Here is a 13,448-nt window from a genome sequence, read left to right on the forward strand (position 1 = left end):
GTGGGAAAACCACCTTGAGAGGCACCTGAATCCTGAGAAATTTCCCCAGAATGGGAATTTCAGACTGGGTCTAAAGTAGGTCGCTAAATTTAGGGTGAGATCAATTCCCCTTAGATTTTATCCTTGTTTTGTCTGCAGAACACAAACAGTGATTTTTTTAGTTTTATTTCCCCTTAAAGTCTATAAATTCAGGTTATAAATGCCCCCTAAAATACATAAATTTAGGTCATAAATTCTCTTTAAAATCCATACATTCCATTTTATCCCAGTCCATGGAATTCCTCCCTGGGGTGCAGATGCTGACCATCCACTTTCTTAATTAGCAGCAATAAAGGGAATTAATGGAAATGAGGAAAATAAAGTATATCATTCTGGAAATAGATAAAAAGGACAAAAGACACCAGAAAAATCCAGATTTTTTTTTTTTTTTTTTGTTAATCAGTGACTCTATCAATCTGGTTTTCTTCCCAATTTGAAATGAAGCAGCACTAAGCAGCAATTGTGCTAGGAAATTAAAAATTCCACATTTTTTCTCCATTAGCTGCTTCCAGTAGCTCATTTATTGGTGCCATGCTGACCTGGGGGTTTTCCACCAGAAAAAAAAATGAAGATTTGAATTTTTTATGTGGACTGAGAGACTTTGGACTGCAAAATAAAGATGTTTGTTGTAGAAAAATGAGGATGTGCTGATGTGCATCCACCTGGGTGTGGAATTAACCCAAGGAGGGAGGGGATAAAGATGTTCACGACTCACCTCTCCATTGCAAAAACAGTATATGATGGCAACAAAAAATCCCTGGAAGGTGGAAGAAACAACAAATTAATGGGAATTTAGGGAAATTTGGGTCTCTTTTCTGCCCAGCACCCCCAGGCCTCTCTGGGATTGGGGACATTCAAAACCTTCTGTGTGTGAGAAATGTGGGGTTGTTCAGTGGGGCAGGAGAGGGAAACAGAAAATTCCCCGTGGATGGAGCTCCTGGTGGACCAGGAGCCAGCAGAGTGTCCTGGGGGACAAGAGGCCAACGGCATCATGGGGTGCATTAGGAAGAATTGGGAAGAACATTTTTTGCTGGACAAATTTCCCATTTTCTTGTTGTGTTTTTTCAAGCAGAAAACAGATTTGAGGCTCAAATATTTTCAAATCCTCTCATGAATTCCTTCTAGCGTACTGTAAACCCAGCCCTGCTTCCAAAGGCAGCCTTGCACCCACATTTCCCTCCTCTCCCCGCTGAAATTCCCATTTTTTTCCCAGAGTTCCAGTACCTGGAAAGAGTTGAACAGCATTTCATAGTGCATTTGAACTTGCCAAAGAATCCCTGACACGTCTGTGTATGGCATAGCCATGAAAACAATATAGTGAACGCCAAACAGAGGCATAAGGACAAGGGTAGATTTCAGCAGCTTCCTGCAGGGAAAAAAAAAAAAAGGGAAAAAAAAAGGGGAGGAAAGGGAAAAAAAGGGGGAAAAAAAGGGGGAGAAAGAAGGGGGAAAAAGGGGAAAATGAAAGGAAAGTGGGAAAGGAAAGGGGAAAAGGAAAGGGGGAAAGGAAAGGGGGAAAGGAAAGAGGAAATGAAAGGGGGAAATAAAGGGAAAGAAAAGGGGAAAAAGAAAAGGGGAAAAAGAAAAGGGGAAAAAAGAAAAGGAATTATTGCATGGATAAACCTCCCCAGCATCACCAGCCCAGCCAGGTTTGTCACTAGGCACAAGCTGCTCGTGGTTTTCTCCTCGTCCCCTCGGATATGGGATGTCTACACAGGTGCTGTGGAATTCCACATGGAATTCCAGGCTGCTGGTCCATGCTCCAGCACGGGCCAGTCCAACCCTCAACTTGTCCCTGTGTGATGCTGGAGGTGACAACACTGAGGTGGCTTTTCCAGCCTCAGACCAGCTCCAGGCTTGGGTCAGGATCATGGGGGGGAGGCGGAAAGGGAGGAAAGGAATTTGTGCTGCAATTCCAGCCCTCAGGCTCCGACTGAAATCCACCAAATCCAATAAATCCCCTTATCCCTAATGGTTCTCCATCTTCCCATGGTCCTACACGACCCACAGTGGCTGCCACTGTTGGGCAGGAGGTGCAGAATTGACTCCCAGAGCTCTTTTCCAACCTCAACCACTCCATTGAGGCAAGGCAGGAAAATCCACCCTGGCTCAGTGGCTCCTGTGCAAAGAACAGATCTGTGTCACGGACATATTTTATGAAAAATCCTTTTGTTAGGATCTTTTCTCTTGAGAAGCTGAAAAGCTTTGGCTTCCCCATGTTTTGCTGCTTTGGAATATGATTTGGAGAATTGTTTACTCAGCATTTCAATTGCTTTTACTTGATGACCAATGACAGCCACCTGTGTCGAGGCTTGTGAGCAGTCACAAGATTTTATCTTTCCTTTTACCCCTTTCCTTTCCTTTCCTTTCCTTTCCTTTCCTTTCCTTTCCTTTCCTTTCCTTTCCTTTCCTTTTCCTTTCCTTTCCTTTCCTTTCCTTTCCTTTCCTTTCCTTTCCTTTCCTTTCCTTTCCTTTCCTTTCCTTTCCTTTCCTTTCCTTTCCTTTCCTTTCCTTTCCTTTCCTTTCCTTTCCTTTCCTTTCCTTTCCTTTCCTTTCCTTTCCTTTCCTTTCCTTTCCTTTCCTTTCCTTTCCTTTCCTTTCCTCTGTTCTTTTAGTATAGTTTTCGTTTTCTTTTAATATAATATATATAATAAAATAATAAATCAGCCTCCTGAAACACAGAGTCAAGATTCTCATCTCTTCCCTTGTCGGGGTTGCCTTCAAATTCAGCAAATCTGGAGCAGAGGGAGGTGAGTTAGGAGTAGAATTACTCCAGAAATCCAGGGGAGGAGGACAGAGCAGGGTGGACACTCCTAGGAGGTGCCTTGGGCTTCGGCATCCCTTGGAAAAGCTCCTTTTTCCAGGGAGAAGCTCCACCTCAGCACAGGATCGGTGCTGGGGACTCCACGGAGGCACCACAACCCCACAACCCTGAGAATTTGGCTGGGCTGGCTCCGGAGGGAATCAGCTTTGCCTGGAAGCGCCATTAATTGAGGGATTAGACCTCGTGCCAAGAGTTCCAGCAAGTGCCCGAGTGCAGCCGGGATGGGGAAGGGCAGGGACGGCTCCCAGAAGGGGCCGGCACCGCCTCTGTCCTGCAAACCACCCTTTGGGGAATCTAACACTTTAAAAGGAGCAGGCCCCATCCAAACCATAATTAATGGCAAAGCTTCGGCCGGGGAGAAGTAAATAAATGGATAAATCAGAGCCCTGACAGGGCAGCGAGGAGAACTGGGAGGTGTTTTCCTGCCAAATCCCCCTCCTGCCTCAAATGTGTGTTTGGAGAGAGAGGTGGGAGCGATGAGCTCATGGTTTACATCCCAAACCGTTCCGCTCTCCCCCCTTCCCAAGTGTCCTCTTGGGCAGTCCAGGAGACCCTGAGAAGCCCTGGGAGCTCTCAAGCGGCCGTGGTGTCCCAGCAATCTGAATTTTCCGTCCAATGTTTGACCATGCTACAAATAACCCGAATTATCAAGGGAGACGAGCTGGCAGAACAAAGGCAAACCAAACAAAAAACGAAACCAAATTGGAATCTTTTTTTCAGTTCAGCCAAGGCACTGAGAACACCCGCTCAAGGGCAGGTTTAACCAATAGGCCGAGCTTAACAAAGCACAAGAGGGGAATAAAAATAAGCAAATAAACTGATACAAGTTTTACAGCCCTCAACAGCACAAACAATGTTTTATTTTTGCACTTTGGGTTCAAAAACTGGCTGAAGAGCTGGAATTCCTCCCTAACCTCCAGCAGGCTGGATTTGAAAGGTTTAGGAGAGTTTTAAATTGCTCTGGTTCATTCTGTATTACCACACTTGGAAGACAACAAACTTTTGGACTTATTTTAGGTGACACCAGTGTCACCCTGGGCTTTCTCCACAGCCAAGGACTTTGTCCCGTCCCAGAAAGGGGACAGGGCAGGTGACACTCACCTGTACTGTTGTCTCGAGTCGCACCTCCCTGCATTCGTCTCTCGGAGCTTGGTTGCTAGGACTCTGATAATATTGATAAAGAGAATAAAATTTACCTGCAGGGGAAAGAAAACAAACAATAAAGAAATGAGAGCTGTTAAAAATTTTGATGAAAATGGTGGAGTTGTTTGGTTGGTGTTTCCCCCAGGTGAGGCAGGGGCTGGGATTGGGGAGGAAGCTCCTCCTGTGGAAGGGATGAGTGCTCCAGGAATGATCCCAAGGTTTTTAACCTTCAGGGAGAATATGGAACGGCTCACAAGGTGTGGGCATCTAACATGGAAACATCCCCCAGCAGGCTCCTGGAGGAGGCCAAAATGAGGTTTTATTTGTCTTTACAGCCCAGCTGGGATTGAGATCCCCTCGGGATACCAGGAGCACTCTTAGGATGTCATCCCACATTTCCGTGTGCAAAAGGAAAGAGGAACAAGCCCAAGGCACCATGGTGAAAGACACAGAGTGGAGGTAACTGGAGATGACAGCTCAAGAATGAAGAAGGGCAATGAAACTCTTGGATTTCTCCCATATTCCCATTGCCGAGATTCCTCTGGGAAGTCTTTAGAATGGAACAGGCAAGGACAGTCAGGGAATATCATCGACTGCCTTTCAGGGAGACACATCCGTGAACCCAACTCGTGGGTTCAACAAGATAATTCCAGTGGTGCCTTGGAACAGGCTGCCCCAGGAAGAGGTGGAATCCCCATCCCGGGAAGTGGTGGAATCCCATGTGGATGTGGCACCTGGGGACAAGGGTTAGTGGTGACCATGGTGGTGCTGGGGAATGGTTGGACTTGACCTGGGAGAACATTTCCAACCTTTGTGACTCTGTGATTCCAGGCTTGTCCTAGAGGAACGCACTGAGGAAAATTTATTGGCAACAACTCACGGAGAGGAAAGATGGGTTGGCACTGGGGAGATTCCCATCTTTGTAGGGCTCTTCAGAGCTGGTTTCCCTGGATTCCACCAGCTGCTGGCCCAGCCAAACCCTTCCATGGGATTATGGAGAGGGTACAGGCAGGACCATCCCGTAACCTCAGTGAGCAGATCCATGTTGTTGGATAATGCCTACGGATTGCTCTGGAACCTCCAGCATTTTGAGACACAGAATTACCACATCACACACCAGCTTGGAGTTTTAGGGAGAGACCATCGTGAACCTCAAGCTGGATCACCAAGGAGACCTCCTTGGATTCATTTTGGCTGGAGCCAGAGCAGGTCCATATTCCAGCATTTCCACAACAGAGATCCCACCACAACCATTGGAGAGTCGTTCCCATGGTCAGTTATCCTCCTTGGGAAAACCAGGAATTCCCTGAGTTGCTGAGCAAGCAGGGGCTGGTTTGCCATGGCTTTGTCTGCTGTGGTTGGACTCCTCCTCCTTTGAAGAGGTGCGAGCTCGTTTGGAACTGCTCTCCATAAAAAAAGCAGGGAAGGTTGTGCCACACCCTTTCCGCCACTGGGATATGAGTGAAAATTCTCTCCCACATCCATTTCCCTGTTTTCATGAGGTTTGTGGGAATTTTACATGCCTGCAACCCCATTCCCTGAGTTCCATTTGGCTGAAATTTCCTGATTGGCACAGGAATTATAAAGGAGGAATGGACAGACTGACAGGCAGGAAAGGACAGAGCCTGGGGGCATTTAATTCCTTGGAAACCATCTGAAAGGGAAAAAGCAAGCAGAATTTATGCCTCTCTAGGTGTTTTTCCAGCTTTAAAGGCTCCAAAGTGGGATTTTGTTCTGCATTTGTCGGCAAAATTAATTACGTCCAACATTATCAAACCCAGGAGGGAAACTCCTCTGATTTCCCCAAATGTGCTAAATTTGAAAAGAAATCCAGACAAAAGAATCACATGCAAATTAGCAGAAAGTGGAGAGATTTTAAACCCCTCAGCCTCCAAAATCTCATCCAGAAAATGCAGGACTTAGTCCAGCAACGTGGGAATGGCAGAAGCAGCCAAGTGAACAATACGAACCCACAGAAATTAAACAGACACAACCCATGGAATATTTTTGCATAATAAACAGCTGGATTTGCAAATTGCCAGGGCACAGGCACAGCCTCCTGGAGAAACCTTATTTTTCCAAGGATGAGCCTCAACTGGGCTCTTTCTCCTCTGCTAATTGGCCTTTAAATGAAATGCGATGGAGTCGCTGGAATTAATGTAATTGAACCATCTGGACTTTCTTCTCCAGCCTCTTGTTCATTTCCAAAGATGTGGTCTCGTTCCTTCCAAGGAATTGCTGGAGCCAGGTGGAGAATTTCCACGGAAGGGATGAAATCCAGCCCCACCCCAAACCCCAAAAATCTCACCTAATGGCACAGATGAGCGCATCCACCTCGGAAAATTTCCTGCTCTTTGTGTGTCTGGTGCTCTTCTCACCCACACTGAGCATCTTCCAAGGCCTCCTGATTTAGGAGGCAGGGGGAAGAGCCTGATTCCAAACCCTCTGAACCATGGAGAGATTCCTGTTGGCTCCACTCGTGGATGAGTGGAAAGGGAGGTGGGATTTGGGGTAGTGCATGAGCTCTTTGACATGGATTTCACCAGGAGACTGAGCAATGGAGAACCCCAATTAAAGAGGGTAGGGGGATGAGGGTAATTAATGAATTAATTAATTAGGACACAATTGAATTCACCTGGTGCAGATAATTAAATCTTATAACACCCTCTCCAGCTCTGGAGAGCTCCTCTGGGATGATGGGATAATGTCACTTGGATCCTTCCTTTCCCCTCTGGCTCCTGGGTGGGGGTTGGAATAATCCACCCTCAGTGAATAAAGATCCAATCAAAGCTGGGCTGGTTTCATTTCCCTTCCCACCTCAGGCTTCTCAAGCTTTTACCAGCTCAGAAATGATGGGATGACCCAGAAACGTGACTGGGAAAAGCTTTGGTCCAGGCACAGACCCCAAATTCCATCTCTTCCCACTGGAGATGCCTGGTAAGAATGTGTTGTGATCCCTGAGAGTTCCCAGGATCATCTGGGTTGGAAATATTGCCTTGAATGTTGGTTTCATTTATGATTTTAGGGTCTTAGCCCTGAAAATGTGGGGTTTTTCTCTCCTTGAAGTCACTCACAAACCCTTCTGCCATATTCAACTTGCAAAATTACAGGCAGGACAAAAACCCCTCAAAGTGGACATGTAGGGACTATTATAGGGCAGGATTTTTGATAACAGGAGTAGGAAACCCTGGATCAGCTCTTCCCAAGGACCCAAAGGCCTCCCAGCCCCTCACCCATCCCATACTCACCACGATAGCTGCCAGGATGGGCACCTGAATAATCCACTTTAAATTGCCAGCACTCAAGTCCCAACACCTGAGGAGAGATGGACATCCTGTCAGGAAAGCACTGGAAGAGCAAGGGACTCCAGAGTTCCGTTGGAAAAATCCCCTTGGAAGGATGAGTTCCTCCAAAACCTTGCTCTAACCCTGCCTGCACTCAGTGAGGCTTGGGGATATCCCTTTTCCTGCTGTAATGGTACTGAAAAATGAGAATATTCCCATGGTTGGGATGGCTCTGCTCTCCAGAGGGTGAAGTTCTTTCCAGTTCTTTCCACACCCATCCAGATTCATCCCTTCAGGGCAGGAATGGATCCTTTTCCACTTCTTCACTTCCTCACCAGAAAAAAAATTCCTCCATTAAAAGAAATCCAGGTTTTATGAACACAGGAGAGGCTGAACTGATGTGGGATCACAGAATCCTGGAATGGGTTAGGTTGGAAGGGACCTTAAAGATGATTTAATTCTAAATCCCTGCCATGGGAGAGAGGTTGCTCCAAGCCCTGTCCAACCTGGCCTTGGACATTTCCAAAGATGAGGCAGCCACAGCTTCTCTGGGTGACCTGTGCCAGGGCTTCCCCACCCTCATAGGGAAGAATTTTTCCCAATATCCCGTTTATCCTTGACCTCAGGCAGTGGGAGGCCATTCCCTGTGTCCTGTCCCTCCAGTTCCTGAAGAATAATCCCTCTTCAGTTTCCCTGTAGGCCTCTTCAGTCCTGGGAGTGTCCCTGCTCATGGCAGGGGGTTGGATTAGGTGACTTTTAAATGTCTTTTCCAACCCCACCATTCCATGATTCCCCCTTGGAATAAACCTGCACAACTTCCCATGGGGACAGGTGGTGATGGGGACAATGCTGGGGTTCCACATTCACTTCCTGAGGGTTTCTGTCAACCAAAATCCCCCAAAATCTTTAATCTCCATCCACCTTCAGTCCTTGTTCCCAGTGAGGACTGGGAGGGCCAGCTGGTGATGTGGATGTTGGGATGTCGGGATATTGGGATGTTGGGATATTGGGATGCAATCCTCTATCTGCCAAGGAGGGATGGGCTCCATTTGCTCCCAGGAGTTTCCAGCAGCCACTGGAAAAGCTGACTCAGTGTTAATAATTCTGTTGGAATTCTCTCCATCCCTGGAGGCAGGAATGCCACAGCTTTTCCTTATCTGATCCAGGTAACCCCCACGTGGCACTGGCAGTTTTCCCAGGCCAGCTCCTCAGGGAAGGCGAGGCTGGAAACCACCAGAGCTCCCTGGAACCTCTGTGAGGATGACACAGATGTCATCTGGTGTCACAGATGTGTCACCCTTCAGCAGCTCTGCTGGTCCACCCGCCCAAGCCTGGAGCTGAAATCTCCCTTGGAAAGCAGTGCCTTCCCAGGCAGAGCCATTTGGGAATGCCCAGGGACCCTCAGAGGGAGGATCCTGGGATCATGGAAACGCCTGTGCGGTCAAGCCTGTGAGTTCTGGGGGAAAGGCCAGGTTGGACAGGGCTTGGAGCAGCCTGGGACAGTGGAAGGAGTTCCTGCCCATGGCAGGGGTGGAATGGGATGAGCTTTAAGGTCCCTTCCAACCCAAACCATCCTGGGATTGTAAAATCCATGGAGGAGTTACAGTTCTACCATCCCACCATGACCAAGCCTCCCTGACTGGGCTGCAGCTGCTGTGTCCCAAATTCATTCCTGCTATTCAGGATTTTAAGGGTCCCTGTCTTGTCCCTGCCCAGCTGCGACACAGCCCCCTTATTCCCAGGGATAACAACTGCAGGCATTCCCATTTATTGGATCCTGCAAAGCGAAAGGAAAAATTATCCTTCCCTTCCATCCACCAACCTCCTCCAAAAGTTAATGACGTCAGAGTAGAATTCCAGCTTTGCCTGGTTCTTTTTCCTTTTGAATTCACCCATAAACCCACAAAACTCTGAACGTAAGAGGGAAAGAAGGAAACCCAGTGGGACTTACTCTGTGTCGGCCAGAGTGGCTCTGACGCTGGCCCACACTGTGACAAACACAGCAGGGAGTCCTGCAAGAGAACACAGGGGACACGAGGTCAGTGGGCACCGAGGGCTCCGGCGCCAAAATTCCAGGTGGAGTGGGTTAGGGGAAGGTGGGAGGAGCAGCTTTTAATTATTCAGGCATGATTGAGGCTGAGCTTTCACATCTGAGAGCTGAACTGGTTCAGTTTGGGGGGCTCACAGCAAAGACATTGAGGGGCTGGAGCGTGTCCAGGGAATGAAAAGGAGTTGGGAAGGGTCTGGAGAATTCCTGAGGGAGCTGGGAAGGGGCTGGAAAGCTCCTGAGGGAGTTGGAAAGGGGCTCAGCCTGGAGTGAAGGAGGCTCAGGAGGGACCTTGTGGCTCTGAACAGCTCCTGACAGGAGGGGACAGCTGGGGGGTCAGGCTCTGCTCCAGGGAACAGGGACAGGAGGAGAGGGAGCGGCCTCAGGCTGGGCCAGGGGAGGTTTGGGTTGGAAATTTGGAAAATTCCTTCCCCCAGAGGGGCTGTTACACATTGGGACTGCCCAGGGCAGGGGGGAGTCCCCATCCCTGAAGGGATTTAAATCGCTGTGGATGTGGCACTTGTGGACATGGTCAGGGGTGGCATTGGCAGTGCTGGGAATGGTTGGACTCGATACTCTCTGAGGCCTCAGAGCGCTGGAACCTGAAAGGCTGAAACTCATCCCATGGGTGAGTTTGGCCAACTCATCCCATGGGTGATCCCATGGCTCTGCTCTGGAGCCAGGCTGGAGAGCTGGGAATGTTCATCTGGAGAGGAGAAGCTCCAGGGAGAGCTCAGAGCCCCTGGCAGGGCCTGGAGGGGCTCCAGGAGAGCTGGAGAGGGACTGGGGACAGGGATGGAGGGACAGGACACAGGGAATGGCTCCCACTGCCAGAGGGCAGGGATGGATGGGAGACTGGGAATTGGGAATTCCTGGCTGGGATGGAATTCCCAGAGCAGCTGTGGCTGCCCCGGATCCCTGGCAGTGCCCAAGGCCAGGCTGGACACTGAGGCTTGGAGCACCCTGGGACAGTGGGAGGTGTCCCTGCCATGGTAGAAGGTGGAATGGGATGATCCTCATGACCCCATCCAACCCAAACTATTCCATGATTCCAATGGTTTTATGCAGCACACCTTCTCCAAGATATTTCCTCCCTTCCTTCACATCAAGGAAAGGTACAGCAGGAGTCAGGCTCCGACAGTTTCTCCCAGAAAATCCCTGGATGGATTGGAAGCTCTGTTAAATACGAGAGAGCTGCTGCATGAAGCAGAGAAATGCTAAAATTTAGGATTATGCTTCCAAAATATCCAGCCAAAGGCTCATTCCCAAAGGAACCATCCTGATTTCAGCACAGCTACCCCCAGGCCATCATCTTTTCCCTATGAAACGTGGAAAAAAAAAATCCCCAATATCCAAAGGCAACCTTGTATTTATTTTTCTTTAGGGTCCAGTTATTTGTACAACCGAGTCCCCTACTGGCTTCCCTTAAAAAGCAGGATCCAATCCACAGTAGCTTCCACAAATTTGGGAAGAATGACCCCTTTCAGGTGGAGAAAAAAATTATTAAAAAATAAATAAAGGCGACATTTATCAGCGGGGACTGTGAAGAGGCTGTTCCCAGTCTAAGCTCGCTGGGGCTCGGGGATAAGCCCAGGCTTAACCTTCAGCATGCACTTAAGTCTCATTAGGGTGCTTAAAGGTTTTCCTGACCACGGGGTGTGGAGCAGGGACGGCTGCATCCCAAACCCAGGGACAACGGGGCCCTTATCCAGGCTGGGAGCTGGGAATGCCGAGGTAATATAAGAAAGCATAAATAATTAAACACAGAGCCTCACTCAGGCCCAGCGCTCCCACAAAGCCACATTTATAAGGAATTCACCCCGCTCCACAATTCCCTGTGCTGCTGGTACTGGGAAGAAAATCCTTGACCTGTCGCACTGGGAACTTGGAGAGAGGGAAGTGAGGGCTCAGGGAGGGTGACAGGCTCCAGCTCTTTCCTCCTCCCTGTCATCCACCCATTCCAGGCTTTGGAAAATCATCCAAGGTTTAAATGGATTGAATGTTTTTGGTGTTCTTTCAGTTTATATCCACTGAGGAGCTGCCATGTTGGAAGGCTGCCCATGGAATATTGGATATTCCCACTACAGTGAAGCTCTAAGTCTGAAGGATGGATTTTTTTGGAGATTTGGATATACTTGATAGGAATCTGTTCCTCTCTTGCCTGTCCTGAGCTTCAGAAGAGACACAATTCCCATTCTTGCTAATCCTGCGCCAACTTGGAGCTCCCAAACAACAATAAAATACCCAGGGGAGAACAGTTATCCCTAAAAATCCCAACATGTGCATGGATGGATGGATGGATGGATGATGGATGGATGATGGACGGATGGATGGATGGATGATGGATGGATGGATAGATGGATGGATGATGGATGGATGATGGATGGATGGATGGATGGATGGATGATGGATGGATGGATGGATGGATGGATGGATGGATGGATGGATGGATGGATGGATAGATGGATGGATGATGGATGGATGGATGGATGGATGATGGATGGATGGATGGATGGATGGATGGATGGATGATGGATGGATGGATGGATGGATGGATGGATGGATGGATGGATGGATGGATGATGGATGGATGATGGACGGATGGATGGATGGATGGGTGATGGATGGGTGATGGATGGATGGATGGATGGATGGATGAATGGATGGACGGACGGATGGATGGATGGATGGATGATGGATGGATGGATGGATGGATGGATGGATGGATGGATGGATGGATGGATAGATGGATGGATGGATGATGGATGGATGATGGACGGATGGATGGATGATGGATGGATGATGGATGGATGGATGGATGGATGGATGGATGGATGGATGGATAGATGGATGGATGGATGATGGATGGATGGATGGATGGATGGATGGATGGATGGATGGATGATGGATGGATGATGGATGGATGGATGGATGGATAGATGGATGGATGATGGATGGATGATGGATGGATGGATGGATGGATGGATGATGGATGGATGGATGGATGGATGGATGGATGGATGGATGGATGATGGATGGATGGATGGATGGATGGATGGATGGATGGATGATGGATGGATGATGGACGGATGGATGGATGGATGGATGATGGATGGGTGATGGATGGATGGATGGATGGATGGATGAATGGATGGACGGACGGATGGATGGATGGATGGATGATGGATGGATGGATGATGGATGGATGGATGGATGGATGGATGGATGGATGGATGGATGGATAGATGGATGGATGGATGGATGGATGGATGGATGGATGGATGGATGGATAGATGGATGGATGATGGATGGATGGATGGATGGATGGATGATGGATGGATGATGGATGGATGAATGGATGGATGGATGGATGATGGATGGATGGATGGATGGATGATGGATGGATGGATGGATGGATGGATGGATGGATGGATGGATGATGGATGGATGGATGGATGGATGGATGGATGGATGATGGATGGATGGATGGATAGATGGATGGATGATGGATGGATGATGGATGGATGGATGGATGGATGGATGAAGGATGGATGATGGATGGATGGATGGATGGATGAAGGATGGATGGATGGATGGATGGATGGATGAAGGATGGATGGACGGATGGATGGATGGATGGATGGATGGATGGATGGATGGATGATGGATGGATGATGGATGGATGGATGGATGGATGGATGAAGGATGGATGGATGGATGGATGGATGGATGGATGATGGATGGACGGATGGATGGATGGATGGATGGATGGATGATGGATGGATGATGGATGGATGGATGGATGGATGAAGGATGGATGGATGGATGGATGGATGGATGGATGGATGAAGGATGGATGAAGGATGGATGGATGGATGGATGGATGGATGAAGGATGGATGGATGGATGGATGGATGGATGGATGGATGGATGATGGATGGATGGACGGATGGATGGATGGATGGATGGATGATGGATGGATGATGGATGGATGGATGGATGGATGGATGGATGGATGGATGGATGGATGAATGGATGAAGGATGGATGGACGGATGGACGGATGGACGGACGGATGGATGGATGGATGATGGATGGATGATGGATGGATG

At 48.5% G+C, this 13,448-nt stretch overlaps 1 protein-coding gene across 1 annotated transcript in view; it reads right to left on the bottom strand.

Moving 5' to 3' along the window:
- The window catches only part of PTH1R (parathyroid hormone 1 receptor), a 104,964-nt gene that overhangs the window by 9,952 nt on the left and 81,564 nt on the right, over positions 1-13,448 (bottom strand). The window contains exons 8-12 of the mRNA XM_063167821.1: positions 9,242-9,302; positions 7,255-7,321; positions 3,965-4,059; positions 1,264-1,405; positions 755-796 (exon numbers count right to left, since the gene is read on the bottom strand). Coding sequence (XP_063023891.1) covers positions 755-796; positions 1,264-1,405; positions 3,965-4,059; positions 7,255-7,321; positions 9,242-9,302 — 407 coding nt within the window. The remainder of the gene's footprint in view (positions 1-754; positions 797-1,263; positions 1,406-3,964; positions 4,060-7,254; positions 7,322-9,241; positions 9,303-13,448) is intronic.

Source organism: Melospiza melodia, chromosome 1, assembly GCF_035770615.1.
Source record: "Melospiza melodia melodia isolate bMelMel2 chromosome 1, bMelMel2.pri, whole genome shotgun sequence".
Lineage (NCBI taxonomy): Eukaryota > Metazoa > Chordata > Aves > Passeriformes > Passerellidae > Melospiza > Melospiza melodia.